This window comes from Pecten maximus, chromosome 5 (assembly GCF_902652985.1).
Source record: "Pecten maximus chromosome 5, xPecMax1.1, whole genome shotgun sequence".
Taxonomy (NCBI): domain Eukaryota; kingdom Metazoa; phylum Mollusca; class Bivalvia; order Pectinida; family Pectinidae; genus Pecten; species Pecten maximus.
Window position 1 is genome coordinate 11893714 of NC_047019.1, and position 18407 is coordinate 11912120.

General features: G+C 36.8%; 1 protein-coding gene across 1 annotated transcript in view; it reads right to left on the reverse strand.

Moving 5' to 3' along the window:
* Window positions 1-1176: 1176 nt before the first annotated feature.
* Window positions 1177-18407, reverse strand: part of LOC117327166 (activating signal cointegrator 1 complex subunit 3-like) — a 268184-nt gene continuing 250953 nt past the window's right edge. The window contains 9 exon segments of the mRNA XM_033884019.1: window positions 1177-4572; window positions 5468-5559; window positions 5776-5887; window positions 6255-6408; window positions 6880-7031; window positions 7552-7720; window positions 9682-9737; window positions 10431-10565; window positions 17863-17974. Coding sequence (XP_033739910.1) covers window positions 4246-4572; window positions 5468-5559; window positions 5776-5887; window positions 6255-6408; window positions 6880-7031; window positions 7552-7720; window positions 9682-9737; window positions 10431-10565; window positions 17863-17974 — 1309 coding nt within the window. The 3' untranslated portion in view covers window positions 1177-4245.

An 18407-nucleotide genomic window follows, 5' to 3' on the forward strand; every position in this document is an offset into this window, starting at 1 on the left:
GATAAGCTTTGTTTCTGGAGCTGCCAATTCTTTTGTTGGGTTAAACTTGCTATTGTTTCTTCGAAGTTAAACTTGCTCCTATACTCTCAGTTAAGAATTGTCCTCATATCCTAATACTTATATCCTTGCAGGCTATCACAGGTGGTATGCAGAAAAGTTTTCTTTCGACTTGTAGGATAGTTAAATACTTGAACAATTCAGGCATTCCCAGTTACAATGAGTGTTTTTATCTTATGTACAAGCTATGTACTAATATTTCCTGTTTTCCTCCCTGCTGATGTTTATGCTCATTTAACTACCGTTTCATTGAAACTCAGTTCCTAAATTTGTAGATATCGTCATATGCCTATGGCGTTCTACTGGAGACCATTGAAATATATTGCAGCTTGCATGTGCTACTTATTGGGACATATTTGCGATATGGAGTATGGTGTTTTTATCATGGTACAGAGGATGGTGGGGATCTCAATTCTCTCTATAAGGTGGGAGTCCAGACACCTCCTAGAAGTCAGTCTATAGGTGACTGTCAGATATGTCATCTTGCTTAAGAGAAGAACTATGAAAGACAATATGTGTCCTAAGATTAGAATCGATAAGGGTCCTTGCTTTGTGATGTCAACTGTAGATTGATGCATCCAGAACACATTTTCCTGATCTTTTGGGTATACAGTTTCCTCATGAAACAATTGTGTTGGAGCATTCTGTGGTTGTCTCTCTTTGAAGTGTAATTAATTGAGTTTAAAAACCTGGTACATTTTTCTTTAACATTTGCTTCTGTGATCAATTCATTTTTTTGTCGACAAGACAGTACATTTGTGTAAAACAAATTTTCATACATTTGTTATCATGGTAAGTATTGACCAAATTCTTTCTAACAGCAATGTAAAGGATAATTTCTATAAATTCTATATCTTTATGGATTCCAACATTTTTCCTTTCTATCTTTTCATTCTGAGGGTATGATCATTGCAGAAGAATTTATAAAAGATACATTCAAACTGTCATGATTTTTTAAATGCCTGCTTCATGCTGAAATGGCATGCATGTGTATTGGTAAATAACATACTCTATTAGGCAGCCTGGATTTAACAATCATAAAATGATAAATGATTTTGTTGGAGCAGAAATATTGTCAAGGTGGTAGTGCCTGATAACAAAAAATGACATTAACAAAGATTTCTGAATTTGGTTGCGACTTTATTGCCTCGTATGGTACATACACACTATTAAGCTTCACAAACATACATCACCTTTCTCAGAAAGCACTTAATATTAAAAATATGCTTACTATGAACATATTAATTTCATCCAAACCATACGACATGGTAAAATTTCAATTACCTCTGAACCATAGGACAAGGTCATAATCAAATATCAATAATCTCTGAACCATACGACAAGGTCAGTTATCTCTGAACCATATGACAAGGTCAAATATCAATTATCTCTGAAACATACGACAAAGTCATGATCAAATATAAATTATCTCTAAACCATATGACAAGATCAAATATCAATTTTCTCTAAACCATATGACAAGGTCAAATATCCATTATCTCTGAACCATATGACAAGGTCAAATATCAATTACCTCTTAACTTTACATGTACGACAAGGTCAAATATCGATTACATCTGAACCATACAACAAGGTTGAATATTGATTACCTCTGAACCATACGACAAGGTTGAATATTGATTACCTCTGAACCATACGACAAGGTCAAATATCGATTACCTCTGAACCATACGACAAGGTCAAATATCGATTACCTCTGAACCATACGACAAGGTCAAATATCGATTACCTCTGAACCATACGACAAGGTCAAATATCGATTACCTCTGAACCATACGACAAGGTCAAATATCGATTACCTCTGAACCATACAAGGTCATGATCAAATAGCAATTATCTCTGAAATAAGGTAAAAGATTGGTTAACAGCTAGACCATTCATTTACTGACCTACATGTACCTGTAATCCAAACAATACTTCTACCCCTGGAATCAGGACTAATGTGTCTCTACTACACCTGTATTATTATCTATGATTTTATAACAAATACTCCACAAAAACATTTGCAATAACAAAGAATGAAAAAGGATTCTTAACATATTTTGTACCAAGAATGTTTATAGTTAAGAAAGTTGTTTTTTTTAAATACAGAAAAAAACAGTACTGTATATTGATGTATTTTATGAATAAAAAACTTTCCAAATATGATAGAAGATGCAGCAAAAAAGATATAGCCGTTTAAATTGTATTGTACTTGTTTTTATTATTCCATAACACAGAAGCTGAGGGCTAGCACTGCTGCAGGTCTTCTGACTGATCAAGTAGACAATTAATACCACGAATCATATCTATACCATCAATATTTAATTACGTGTGAACTACATTGTTTTGATTTACACGTACCATTTTTATTTGATAATAAAAGAATTTTAATCATAATCATGAAATTTAGATATATAGGCCTATTATCCGAGAATAAAATTTCAAGTTGACCTGCAAATCCCAAAGACAAACAACACTATGATAGAATTTCAACAAGTCATTGATAAAAAACAATGGTGGATGCCAATACAATTTGCTATCACTAACAACAGCTTAGAAACTGATACCACTTCTGAATCAGAGCCAATCACATAAATATAACATAAATAAATATGTTCCAACAAGTCCACTTCAATCATCAGTCCCTGACTAAAAATTATTCTATCTGTAACTAGATACAGTATAAATTGCAATTTGAATATTTTGAAAATTCTTGTTTTTAGAACAGCAAGATTGATTTATAGTTTTCCATTTTACATTGGTAACATATAAAAACATATTTTCAGTTATTCCAACATGATCTTATCACAGAGTTTATAATAGCTAGGAAACAAATATCTATAAGTTTAATAGAGCAATGTGAAAAGACTTTGAATCTTCATAGAAGTGAAGTAGACAATTTTTATTCATCTCTCCCAATTAATGTACAACTTTATTTTTCAGAAATATTTTCTAATCAACTAAAATTACAACCTTCACAACTGAAACCTTTTTACATTTTTTTCTGTAAAATTAATATAATTTATCATTGTAATATCAATATTTGTACAAAGTTTATGGGTGAACTTGATTCTAGCTTGCTGTTTGTGCCGTTTGCCAATTTTGAGCTTGCCACTGGCACATATATTCAAGCAAAGCGGCTCAGTTGCAATATGGCTGACATAGACCAAAACATGTTTATTTTAATTATTTTCTTCTATTTATATATGAATAAACATATTTCTAAAGCACTGTAAATATTGAACACTGCAGAACATTCAAAATCAACTTATTTGCAATATATATGACTAAAATAGCCTGACAGGCTCAAAACAATTAAGTTGAAATTCTATAACTTCTCTTAATCTAATCTTTTAGTTGAACACATCGCCATCTTGTTTGCCGGTGTGCTGGTGTTTCCTAACCGGCAGGAATTTACGCCGATCAGCATGTACTGAAATTGCGTGCCCATATTTGGGACAGGATCAAGTAATCTTGCCGTCTTTTCGCCTTACAGCCAGCACACCAGCACGTCAGAACCAATGGCATATAACCTTCCGTACATGTGTTGCCCAGACATCTACTCTAGCTCATATAAATCACATAGATACTCGTCTGATTATCAGTTTACCTGCCATTGCCAAGATGCTGCATAAAGGTACAAGTTATATAGTAAAACCTTCTACAAAGGTCGCTTTAAAGCACAGAACACTGGCCTTTATAGGCAAATACTGGTTCATAAACAATGAATCGTCAATCATTGTAAACCGTTAGCCTTTCGTTTGTCTACAGTGTCCTGTATATCTGTAACTCCCAAACCATCGACATCCATATGATGATTTCCCGATCAGCACAACCTGCATTGGAACATACAGCTTCACTATTTGTCATTAGACTTTCAGTAACACAAACCAATATTAATTCTCAAGCCAGATGCAATGAACATTCTACCATTCTAAAGTCATACAGATCTTTGATACAGTATGTGTATCTATAGAATTATATCATTGCTTAAAGCTCTTTGTAAGTCTAAAATGAATGGATTTAATTATTTGTCTCATCAAATCCATCTCTTGTCTGACTTGATGACCACTTAAATCTGAATTTCAGTCTTGAATGGGACCCCCTCTAGAGAGATACGCTGGTCAATGACATTTATTTGCACCAATCACAGTAAGAAAGGTATACCATAGGTCGACTACCGAATCAATTGTCATCAAAATCTAAGTCGTTCAGTTCGCCGACTAATTCTGTGTTGACCTGAGACTCTATACTAGGTGGAATCACCTCCAGACAGATATCGTACTGCTGATCAAGGCCGAGGTACGAGTCACTCATTAGATACAGTGTATAGATGACACGTCCTGTTGTCTCCGGAGTGTACACGGCTAACTGTTGACGGGAGCGTCCACGAACATACCCTGTCCGCTTGAGGGCAATGACCTCCCTGTTCTCTATTTCTCCTATCACAAGGAACCAGCCCTCGTCCTTGGGTTTGGGAAATCTTGGCGTTTGGGCCTTACTGTCATTTCTCTGCAATTAAGTAGAAATCATTATAATTAAATTTCTGTGTGACTCAGTATGACCTCAGAATTTCTGTATGACTAATTAATTCCTCAGAATTTCTGTATGACTCATAAATTCCTCAGGATTTCTGTATGACTAATTAATTCCTCAGAATTTTGGTATGACTCATTAATTCCTCAGAATTTCGGTATGACTCATTAATTCCTCAGAATTTCTGTATGACTCATTAATTCCTCAGAATTTCTGTATGACTTATTAATTCCTCAGAATTTCTGTATGACTAATTAATTCCTCAGAATTTCTGTATGACTCATTAATTCCTCAGAATTTCTGTATGACTAATTAATTCCTCAGAATTTCGGTATGACTCATTTATTCCTCAGAATTTCTGTATGACTTGATCACTAAGACCTTGGTTGGGCATTAGTACATCACATGACAGAATACTGACATCCCATTGGCTACAAACATAAGTACCTGGGGCACTATCTAATTGGGCTCAAGATGAGAATGAGAATCTATTGTGACGTCACTCTTACTGTTATGATTGTTATGACCTAATTGTACTAAGACGATCAAATTTCTGTATGACCTCGCGATAAGATGATAAATTTTCTGCATGACCTCAAAAACTTGATATGACAATAGAATTCCTGTATGATGCAATGAAAGGATAATATAAATTTCCTTTGTCTCGACCACAATTATGACTTAATGCCACCTACTCTGTTATATAGACAAACTTCTGTACTTAACTTCCTATTAAAAATCTCTTGTTGTGAAGTTCATGTGGTTTACATAACAGCTGTCTTAAAACTGTTGAAACTGAAATCTAATTTCATTAAAAAAAAAAAAAAAATGCTGAGAAAAAATACCTGTTGCTACCAGTATCTGTACTTACCTTTGTCTTGTTAACCCTGACGAGGTCAATGTGTATCACGTATTCCTGGTCGGCATGTACTTTTATCCAGTCACTGTCTGGGCGACGCCCACCTGTCAATTACATAAAAAGTCATTCATTTTCTATATTTTGAAAGATATTTTTTTTCGGCCCAATTTTTTTAAAACTCTAATGTGCGGAATTTTTTTTTTCTATCAATAACAATTATTCTAATGATGACCTTGACCTTTGGTTTTAGAAATCTGAAAATTAATTTAGACCTCAAAATCAAGCAAGCCAGCAATACTTTTACTGGAACTAATTGTTACCATCTTTAGAGTTGTGGATCCGGATATCGTGTTGTCCTTCACCTCCTTCCCACCAACCCTTTATGGAAAGGTTCACTTGGATCTGAGGTAACTTTCCTATCACAGTATAAATCTACAAGGGGTCGACAGAAATAAAACATTACTGAGTTAATTAAAATCAAAGTATTCAAAAAATACGCAAACAAGAAAAACATGCTTAATATTATCTGTAATATACTCAAAACATCACTTTATCAAATAAGTACTTTTTGGTGTCAAAACATTTTAAATGTTAACTTTTTTTATCAATAACACTTCATAGAGCTATGAATGCATGACTAGCTATAGATTCACATTCCTACAATTATGACATCATGACTTCAGACAAGTTCATGACGTCATGCATTAGAGACCTTCAATTACATCACCAAATTTATAGACATCATCATCCGGAAAATAAAATACCTCCATTAAAACACACTGAAGCATATCAGACTGACCTGATCGATCTGCATTCTGTCCATTTCTCCGTCCAACATGGCAAGAAGCATCTCATACCGTCCATCACATGCAGCTAACAGCTCTGGGAGAGATGTGATGGGGCCCCTGGGCAGGGCTACCCCTTTCCTCTTGGCACCCTCCCCTCCTTTTGGTCTGTCAGGATCAACAGAATTGTTTTCATTCAAATTGTCTCCCTTGGACTAATATACATTGTTAAAGATCTATCATGTTCAAGTACAGACAATCATATTAATTACACTTCCTAAATACATTACGTTGTAGGTATGCCGATCTACCCGAGACAGTTCAGGTGGTATGTTACCACCGATCTCTAAGCTGAGACAGTGACTGAGGTACCTCTTACCTGAGACAGTGACTGAGGTACCTCTTACCTGAGACAGTGACTGAGTTACCTCTTACCTGAGACAGTGACTGAGGTACCTCTTACCTGAGACAGTGACTGAGGCATATCTTACCTGAGACAGTGACTGAGGTATATCTTACCTGAGACAGTGACTGAGGTACCTCTTACCTGAGACAGTGACTGAGGCATATCTTACCTGAGACAGTGACTGAGGTATATCTTACCTGAGACAGTTAAGGTGGTATGTTACAGGTACGTACCTGAGACAGTTAAGGTGGTATGGTGTCATGTGTTGTAGAGTCAGGAGAGCACTGTCGGTTGACCATCGACCTTGAATGACCATCTGGATGAGGATAGTAATGCGTAGGGAGGTCACTAACCAGCCTTGGTCAGCAGAGATGTCCAGCATGGCCTGAAATAGAAATACAATCTATTGTACCTACTTATATCAGTGATGGAAATCTTAAAGTGTCTTTAAAAATCATAAGATATACATATTGTATAAGACTTGGTGTATTTAACTACACAGACTTTCTGTCCTGTCCAGGACAGACTTTATGTCCGTGTTGTAATCATGCAGTTAGACTTACCTGTAGTATACGGATGGCCTGGTCCAGGACAGACTTTATGTCCGTGTTGTAATCATGCAGTTAGACTTACCTGTAGTATACGGATGGCCTGGTCCAGGACAGACTTTGTGTCCGTGTTGTAATCAGTTAGCTTTACCTGTAGTATACGGATGGCCTGGTCCAGGACAGACTTTGTGTCTGTGTTGTAATCAGACAAGGAGACTTACCTGTAGTATACGGATGGCCTGGTCTAGGACAGACTTTGTGTCCTTGTTGTAATCAGACAAGGTGACTTACCTGTAGTATACGGATGGCCTGGTCCAGGACAGACTTTGTGTCCGTGTTGTAATCAGTTAGACTTACCTGTAGTATACGGATGGCCTGGTCCAGGACAGACTTTGTGTCCGTGTTGTAATCAGATGAGGGAAGCGAGATTTGACCGAAGTGGGCCTGGAGAAGGAGACATGTCTTCGTGTGGGAGGAGTCATAGGTATGGGGATTCACCGCAAGTGGTACCTTGGTTGCCAGTTCACTTTAAACACAAAATACAATACTCTTTATATATTCAATTCTGAGTTATTGTTTTGGTTGAACAATAGAAAAATATTGTCCAGTAATGTTTTATTAAACAGGGGACTTGGGTTTTGGTGTCCTCGGAGTGCAGTGTCTGATACCCTCAACCTAATGACTATTATGACTATTGTTTCATAGTGGTAGGATATGATCAGATCTTCACACAATACTAGGAATATCCGGCTTCTCCTTAAACAGAAATGGAGCTGTCAAATCTATGTTTTATTAGACATTTTACATATACTGAGGGCTTTATGATACTTTCTATATTAAATCTAAATAGTTTTTTTCCCCTAAGATTTGGGGTGGTTTATTTTGTTTAACATCCTATTAACAGCCAGGGTCCATTAAGGGCGTGGCTGGTTTTGGAGGTGGAGGAAAGCTGGAGTTTCCGGAGAAAAACCACTGACCTACGATCAGTACCAAACGAACTTGTAACTCAGAGGTGGAGAGCTAGTGATATAGTGTTGAGACACATTAACCACTCCCCCCCCCCCCCCCCCCCTCCCCCCCCACTTCTCCTGAGATCATTTCCTGCTGGTTACCTAGTGTTACAGTGAATTTAGATCGCTGTCAATATTTTATCTGACTGCATCATTTTCCCTCTTCCAGTACACAGGCACTTAAAACTGTTTTAATCAGGATATTGTTTACTCTGAAAGCCATTGTTGTTTTCTGTTTTAAGTAAGAATTATCCCTAATTTGTGTCTTCAACTTTTATGCTGCAGCACCAGTTAATGCTTCTAAATCCCATATCTACAAATTAACTCCTATAAACTGGAACCTATACAAACCGACAAAATCTTTAAGCACCTCCTATAAACTGGACACCTCTACAAACCGACAAAATATTTAAGCACCTCCTATGAACTGGACACCTCTGCAAACCGACAAAACGTTGAAGTACTGATGACATATCCAGTTTAGATGGGTTAAACTGTAATTTACCTAAAAGAGACTCTGAAAACTTCACCTGGTTTTTAACTTATAACAAATGTCTGTTTTTTTAATCACAAAAGTCGACAACATGTTACAATTTTTGTTCTGGTAGCAGTTTGAATATTTTGTTTTTTAAAAACTATACATCATAAAAAGCGCCATGGATGTCTATGGCAGATTTTAAATCTATACCTGGTAAAACTGTCTTAAGTATTTCTCCTCCCATGATGTTTTAAATGTTCCCGTAATAAAACCTGTTTTATGATACAACTTAAATGTGTTGCTGCTATCTCTGAAAACTACTACATAAAAATAAATATCTCCACAGAAATACATATAATCTTTGTTTCTCATCGTACTGGATAGCTTAACACATCCAATATATCATAGCAGTGTTCACACTCTGTGTGATCCTACAGCATTCAGTCTTACTGATAGTAGAGAGTACTCGATGATAAAGAAAAGATGCTTTTCTAACTTTACATACGTAGTCCAGACAAACATCTTTTTTATTAAAAATATACTGAGAAAATAAAAGAAAATCAACAATGCTTGAAGCTAACAAATCTGGGCATTGTCAGCTTGACTTTAATTGTGGTGTACAAGGACATAAATATATGTACACACAATGTATCTATCTATTGAAAAATCTACAGGAGGAGTATGGGGGGTTTATTTCACATCAGAAATATCCTCTTACCAGGTATAATTTTTTTTTAATATTTTGATTTGTATTTGTATTTTTTTTTTCATTTTGGTATAAAAATCTTTTCAATGAAGGAAAGTACAATAGTCGTGATGTTTATGTATTTCTCGGCATATATATAAGCCCGTAAATTGTTAATATTTGGCAGTGAGTTTCTTGTAACCATTACCTACCACACCTTGATGGGTCTGCAATATCTTACCTATAGCTGTCTCGTTAGTGTTTGGCAGTATAGGTGCCAGGACATTTATTGACACCTACAACGTGTGTATTACCTGTTAATTTGGTCTTCATTGTGCCGCACCGGAAGCTGTGCATATTCCTCTGCGCTCTGGAAGTAAAATTGGCCTGCATGTAAAAGATTGGTATACAGCAGATATCACAGTATGGACTAAGTACGGCATCGAGACTTCGGCTGGAAACCAGGTATGTATGTTCATGATCTTGTCCACGAAATACTTATTTATAAAACCTGTCGATATCTAGTGTATCAGGGGTAAATTTTCAATTTTTGTTTTAACAACATCAATTGTATTATTTTTATGTAATCAATTATTGAATTATATACATTAATGATCTGCACCGATTCATTATACTGTATCATAGAGAAAATTTCTATGAGATCACGGAGGGTGTGATTTTTGGAATGAATTGTTTAGATACACGGTGTATGTGACTTGATTTCAGAAGGAACAAATGACATGATTTTTTTTAAAGAATTTCTAGAGGTTCACGAACAGCAAGACTTTCGTTTTTTTTTTTGTATATTATTTCACGGCTGCATAGTGTGACATTTCTTTTGAAATTAATATCTGTAAGTTTACATAGAGGGTGACTTCAATAATTTCTTTAAGTTTACCAATTGCATGACTTTAAATTTCGAAAAGAATTTAAGTTAATTAACGTATACTGCTGTGACTTTGGGGGGGGAAAAAATCTATAATTTCACGTAATTCTATAACTTTATGAATAGTGTAACTTTTCCGTAGTTTTCTTATAAGTTTATTGATAGCTTGAGACTTACCGACAGAATTTCTACAAGTTCGTAGATGGTGCACTCAGCCTTCAAAGAGTCTCGGAACTTTCGTACAGAGTTGTGGTTGAGATAGTAGTAGGACGAGATACGGCCCAGAGTCTGGGGCATGATGGACAAGTTGTCCTGTAAAACGAAATTCATCAAAATGTCATAAAATAGAAATGTACTACTTTGATGTATACAATCTATATAATGTAACTTACTGTACTTACTGTATTTACCGTACTTACCCACAAAAACAAGTCAATAAACACAAATAAGCCAAATTCTTCAATTTTGCAGAACCATTAATTTTTATTCCAACTAAATTAGGGAGGACTTATTTGAGGATAAAAGTACTGTACTAAACTTATACACTAGGGAGGGAGGCTTATTAATACAGTACTGAACTTTTACACTAGGGTAGGGGGCTTATTAATACAGTACTGAACTTATACACTAGGGAGGGGGCTTATTAATACAGTACTGAACTTTTACACTAGGAGGGGGCTTATTAATACAGTACTGAACTTTTACACTAGGGTAGGGGGCTTATTAATACAGTACTGAACTTATACACTAGGGAGGGGGCTTATTAATACAGTACTGAACTTTTACACTAGGAGGGGGCTTATTAATACAGTTCTAAACTTATACACTAGGGAGGGGGCTTATTAATACAGTACTGAACTTTTATACTAGGGAGGGGGCTTATTAATACAGTACTGAACTTATACACTAGGGAGGGGGCTTATTAATACAGTCCTAAACTTTTACACTAGGAAGGGGGGGGGGGGGGGGGGAGTTATTAATACAGCACTGAACTTTTACACTAGGGAGGGGGCTTATTAATACAGTACTGAACTTATACACTAGGGAGGGGGCTTATTAATACAGTACTGAACTTTGACACTAGGGAGGGGGCTTATTAATACAGTACTGAACTTTTACACTAGGGTAGGGGGCTTATTAATACAGTACTGAACTTTTACACTAGGGAGGGGGCTTATTAATACAGTACTCAACTTTTACACTAGGGAGGGGGCTTATTAATACAGTACTCAACTTTTACACTAGGGAGGGGGCTTATTAATACAGTAATCAACTTTTACACTAGGGAGGGGCTTATTAATACAGTACTGAACTTATACACTACGGAAAGGGGTTATTAATACAGAACTGAACTTTTACACTAGGGAGGGGGCTTATTAATACAGTACTGAACTTATACACTAGGGAGGGGGCTTATTAATACAGTACTGAACTTTGACACTAGGGAGGTGGCTTATTAATACAGTACTGAACTTATACACTAGGGAGGGGGCTTATTAATACAGTACTCAACTTTTACACTAGGGAGGGGGCTTATTAATACAGTACTCAACTTTTACACTAGGGAGGGGGCTTATTAATACAGTACTGAACTTATACACTAGGGAAAGGGGTTATTAATACAGAACTGAACTTTTACACTAGGGAGGGGGCTTATTAATACAGTACTGAACTTTTACACTAGGGAGGGGGCTTATTAATACAGTACTGAACTTTTACACTAGGGAGGGGGCTTATTAATACAGTACTGAACTTATACACTAGGGAAAGGGGTTATTAATACAGTACTGAACTTTTACACTAGGGAGGGGGCTTATTAATACAGTACTCAACTTTTACACTAGGAAGGGGGGGGGGGGGGGGGGAGTTATTAATACAGCACTGAACTTTCACACTAGGGAGGGGGCTTATTAATACAGTACTGAACTTATACACTAGGGAGGGGGCTTATTAATACAGTACTGAACTTTGACACTAGGGAGGGGGCTTATTAATACAGTACTGAACTTTTACACTAGGGAGGGGGCTTATTAATACAGTACTGAACTTATACACTAGGGAGGGGGCTTATTAATACAGTACTCAACTTTTACACTAGGGAGGGGGCTTATTAATACAGTACTCAACTTTTACACTAGGGAGGGGGCTTATTAATACAGTACTGAACTTATACACTAGGGAAAGGGGTTATTAATACAGAACTGAACTTTTACACTAGGGAGGGGGCTTATTAATACAGTACTGAACTTTTACACTAGGGAGGGGGGCTTATTAATACAGTACTGAACTTTTACACTAGGGAGGGGGCTTATTAATACAGTACTGAACTTATACACTAGGGAAAGGGGTTATTAATACAGAACTGAACTTTTACACTAGGGAGGGGGCTTATTAATACAGTACTGAACTTTTACACTAGGGAGGGGGCTTATTAATACAGTACTCAACTTTTACACTAGGGAGGGGGCTTATTAATACAGTACTCAACTTTTACACTAGGGAGGGAGGCTTATTAATACAGTACTGAACTTATACACTAGGGAAAGGGGTTATTAATACAGAACTGAACTTTTACACTAGGGAGGGGGCTTATTAATACAGTACATGACTTTTACACTAGGGAGGGGGCTTATTAATACAGTACTGAACTTTTACACTAGGGAGGGGGCTTATTATTACAGTACTGAACTTTTACACTAGGGAGGGGGGTTTATTAATACAGTACTGAACTTATACACTAGGGAGGGGGCTTATTAATACAGTACTAAACTTTTACACTAGGAAGGGGGGGGGGCTTATTAATACAGTACTGAACTTATACACTAGGGAAAGGGCTTATTAATACAGTACTGAACTTTGACACTAGGGAGGGGGCTTATTAATACAGTACTGAACTTATACACTAGGGAGGGGGCTTATTAATACAGTACTGAACTTTTACACTAGGAAGGGGGCTTATTAATACAGTACAGCACTTTTACACTAGGGAGGGGGCTTATTAATACAGTACTGAACTTTTACACTAGGGTAGGGGGCTTATTAATACAGTACTGAACTTTTACACTAGGGAGGGGGCTTATTAATACAGTACTGAACTTTTACACTAGGGAGGGGGCTTATTAATACAGTACTCAACTTTTACACTAGGGAGTGGGCTTATTAATACAGTACTGAACTTTGACACTAGGGAGGGGGCTTATTAATACAGTACTTAACTTTTACATTAGGGAGGGGGCTTATTAATACAGTACTCAACTTTTACACTAGGGAGGGGGCTTATTAATACAGTACTGAACTTATACACTAGGGAAAGGGGTTATTAATACAGTACTGAACTTTTACACTAGGGAGGGGGCTTATTAATACAGTACATGACTTTTACACTAGGGAGGGGGCTTATTAATACAGTACTGAACCTTTACACTAGGGAGGGGGCTTATTATTACAGTACTGAACTTTTACACTAGGGAGGGGGCTTATTAATACAGTACTGAACTTATACACTAGGGAGGGGGCTTATTAATACAGTACTGAACTTTTACACTAGGGAAGGGGCTTATTAATACAGTACTCAATTTTTACACTAGGGAGGGGGCTTATTAATACAGTACTGAACTTTTACACTAGGGTAGGGGGCTTATTAATTCAGTACTGAACTTTTACACTAGTGAGGGGGCTTATTAATACAGTAATGAACTTTTACACTAGGGAGGGGGCTTATTAATACAGTACTCAACTTTTACACTAGGGAGGGGGCTTATTAATACAGTACTCAACTTTTACACTAGGGAGGGGGCTTATTAATACAGTACTGAACTTATACACTAGGGAAAGGGGTTATTAATACAGTACTGAACTTATACACTAGGGAAAGGGGTTATTAATACAGTACAGCACTTTTACACTAGGGAGGGGGCTTATTAATACAGTACTGAACTTTTACACTAGGGAGGGGGCTTATTAATACAGTACTGAACTTATACACTAGGGAAAGGGGTTATTAATACAGTACTGAACTTATACACTAGGGAAAGGGGGTTATTAATACAGTACAGAACTTTTACACTAGGGAGGGGGCTTATTAATACAGTACTGAACTTTTACACTAGGGAGGGGGCTTATTAATACAGTACTCAACTTTTACACTAGGGAGGGGGCTTATTAATACAGTACTGAACTTATACACTAGGGAAAGGGGTTATTAATACAGTACTGAACTTTTACACTAGGGAGGGGGCTTATTAATACAGTACTGAACCTTTACACTAGGGAGGGGGCTTATTATTACAGTACTGAACTTTTACACTAGGGAGGGGGGCTTATTAATACAGTACTGAACTTTGACACTAGGGAGGGGGGCTTATTAATACAGTACTGAACTTTTACACTAGGGAGGGGGCTTATTAATACAGTACTGAACTTTTACACTAGGGAGGGGGCTTATTAATACAGTACTGAACTTTTACACTAGGGAGGGGGCTTATTAATACAGTACTGAACTTACACACTAGGGAGGGGGCTTATTAATACAGTACTGAACTTTTACAATAGGGAGGGGGCTTATTAATACAGTACAAAACTTTTACACGAGGGAGGGAGGCTTATTAATACAGTACTGAACTTATACACTAGGGAAAGGGCTTATTAATACAGTACTGAACTTTGACACTAGGGAGGGGGCTTATTAATACAGTACTGAACTTTTACACTAGGGAGGGGGCTTATTAATACAGTACTCAACTTTTACACTAGGGAGGGGGCTTATTAATACAGTACTGAACTTATACACTAGGGAAAGGGCTTATTAATACAGTACTCAACTTTTACACTAGGGAGGGGGCTTATTAATACAGTACTGAACCTTTACACTAGGGAGGGGGCTTATTATTACAGTACTGAACTTTTACACTAGGGAGGGGGGCTTATTAATACAGTACTGAACTTTGACACTAGGGAGGGGGCTTATTAATACAGTACTGAACTTTTACACTAGGGAGGGGGCTTATTAATACAGTACTCAACTTTTACACTAGGGAGGGGGCTTATTAATACAGTACTCAACTTTTACACTAGGGAGGGGGCTTATTAATACAGTACTGAACTTATACACTAGGGAAAGGGGTTATTAATACAGTACTGAACTTATACACTAGGGAAAGGGGTTATTAATACAGTACAGCACTTTTACACTAGGGAGGGGGCTTATTAATACAGTACTGAACTTTTACACTAGGGAGGGGGCTTATTAATACAGAACTGAACTTATACACTAGGGAAAGGAGTTATTAATACAGTACTGAACTTATACACTAGGGAAAGGGGGTTATTAATACAGTACAGAACTTTTACACTAGGGAGGGGGCTTATTAATACAGTACTGAACTTTTACACTAGGGAGGGGGCTTATTAATACAGTACTCAACTTTTACACTAGGGAGGGGGCTTATTAATACAGTACTGAACTTATACACTAGGGAAAGGGGTTATTAATACAGTACTGAACTTTTACACTAGGGAGGGGGCTTATTAATACAGTACTGAACCTTTACACTAGGGAGGGGGCTTATTATTACAGTACTGAACTTTTACACTAGGGAGGGGGGCTTATTAATACAGTACTGAACTTTTACACTAGGGAGGGGGCTTATTAATACAGTACTGAACTTTTACACTAGGGAGGGGGCTTATTAATACAGTACTGAACTTTACACTAGGGAGGGGGCTTATTAATACAGTACTGAACTTTTACACTAGGGAGGGGGCTTATTAATACAGTACTGAACTTTTACACTAGGGAGGGGGCTTATTAATACAGTACTGAACTTACACACTAGGGAGGGGGCTTATTAATACAGTACTGAACTTTTACAATAGGGAGGGGGCTTATTAATACAGTACAAAACTTTTACACTAGGGAGGGAGGCTTATTAATACAGTACTGAACTTATACACTAGGGAAAGGGCTTATTAATACAGTACTGAACTTTGACACTAGGGAGGGGGCTTATTAATACAGTACTCAACTTTTACACTAGGGAGGGGGCTTATTAATACAGTACTGAACTTATACACTAGGGAAAGGGGTTATTAATACAGTACTGAACTTATACACTAGGGAAAGGGGTTATTAATACAGTACAGCACTTTTACACTAGGGAGGGGGCTTATTAATACAGTACTGAACTTTTACACTAGGGAGGGGGCTTATTAATACAGAACTGAACTTATACACTAGGGAAAGGAGTTATTAATACAGTACTGAACTTATACACTAGGGAAAGGGGGTTATTAATACAGTACAGAACTTTTACACTAGGGAGGGGGCTTATTAATACAGTACTGAACTTTTACACTAGGGAGGGGGCTTATTAATACAGTACTGAACTTTTACACTAGGGAGGGGGCTTATTAATACAGTACTGAACTTTTACACTAGGGAGGGGGCTTATTAATACAGTACTGAACTTACACACTAGGGAGGGGGCTTATTAATACAGTACTGAACTTATACAATAGGGAGGGGGCTTATTAATACAGTACAAAACTTTTACACTAGGGAGGGAGGCTTATTAATACAGTACTGAACTTATACACTAGGGAAAGGGCTTATTAATACAGTACTGAACTTTGACACTAGGGAGGGGGCTTATTAATACAGTACTGAACTTTTACACTAGGGAGGGGGCTTATTAATACAGTACTCAACTTTTACACTAGGGAGGGGGCTTATTAATACAGTACTGAACTTATACACTAGGGAAAGGGCTTATTAATACAGTACTCAACTTTTACACTAGGGAGGGGGCTTATTAATACAGTACTGAACCTTTACACTAGGGAGGGGGCTTATTATTACAGTACTGAACTTTTACACTAGGGAGGGGGGCTTATTAATACAGTACTGAACTTTGACACTAGGGAGGGGGCTTATTAATACAGTACTGAACTTTTACACTAGGGAGGGGGCTTATTAATACAGTACTGAACTTTTACATTAGGGAGGGGGCTTATTAATACAGTACTGAACTTTTACACTAGGGAGGGGGCTTATTAATACAGTACTGAACTTACACACTAGGAAGGGGGCTTATTTGAGGATAAATATAGCACTTCATTTTTTACACTTAGGAAAGAGATATTAGAGGATTAAAATGGTACTAAACTTTTACATGATGGAGGGGGCTTATTTGAGGTTTAAAAGCAAGGGATATTAGTCCATCAGTTGCTAAAACTGGCATAAATGTGTGATAATTGACGTCCATGAGAGTAATAGCAGGACACGAGGTCTTGGCCAATTAATGAAAATTATTATTATTTATTAATTATTATTTTTCTCAAATCAATACGCAACGTCAATTGTCGTATTGTGACGTCACATTTTTCGCGCCATTCTCGGAATTTCTTTCATAGAAGAATGAAAAGAATTTTTCAACCAATCACATTTGAGCATTTACCATGAAAACAAAGAAAAATTAATTATATTATCATGAAATGAAAAAAAAATCTTCTGTCAGTCACTTTCTGAATAAACAACAAATATTTCATTTTTATATAAGAACTCTACATTTTGTGAGGGAACTATAGCTAGCTGTTTAAATAAGTAACGTACCTCGCCAATCTCCAAACAATAAGAAGACTCCAGCTCAAACAGAGCCTTCTCCACCAGGCCGGACAGGAACTTGTTAATGCTGTCATAGTCTGTATCGTCTAGGTTATAGTAACTGTAAATAATAAAATCAAAACATCAAAGTTATACATCCGCAACAACATAATCATCAGCCAAATGACTTCTTAGTAGCACTTCAGCATCAACAAATCACTTCAGCATCTAGATAAAATCAATAAATCATTTCAGAATCAACATAATCACTTCAGCATCTAGATAAAATCAATAAATCATTTCAGAATCAACATAATCATTTCAGCACCAAAAAAATCATTTTATAACCAACAAAATCACTGCAGTACCAACAAAATCACTTTAGAATCAACCAAATCACTGCAGTACCAAAAAAATCACTTTTAAGAATCAACACAATCACTTTAGAATCAACAAAATCACTTTAGAATCAACAAAATCACTTTAGAATCAACACAATCACTTTAGAATCAACACAATTAACAAAATCAGCAGCAACAACAAAACATTTCAAA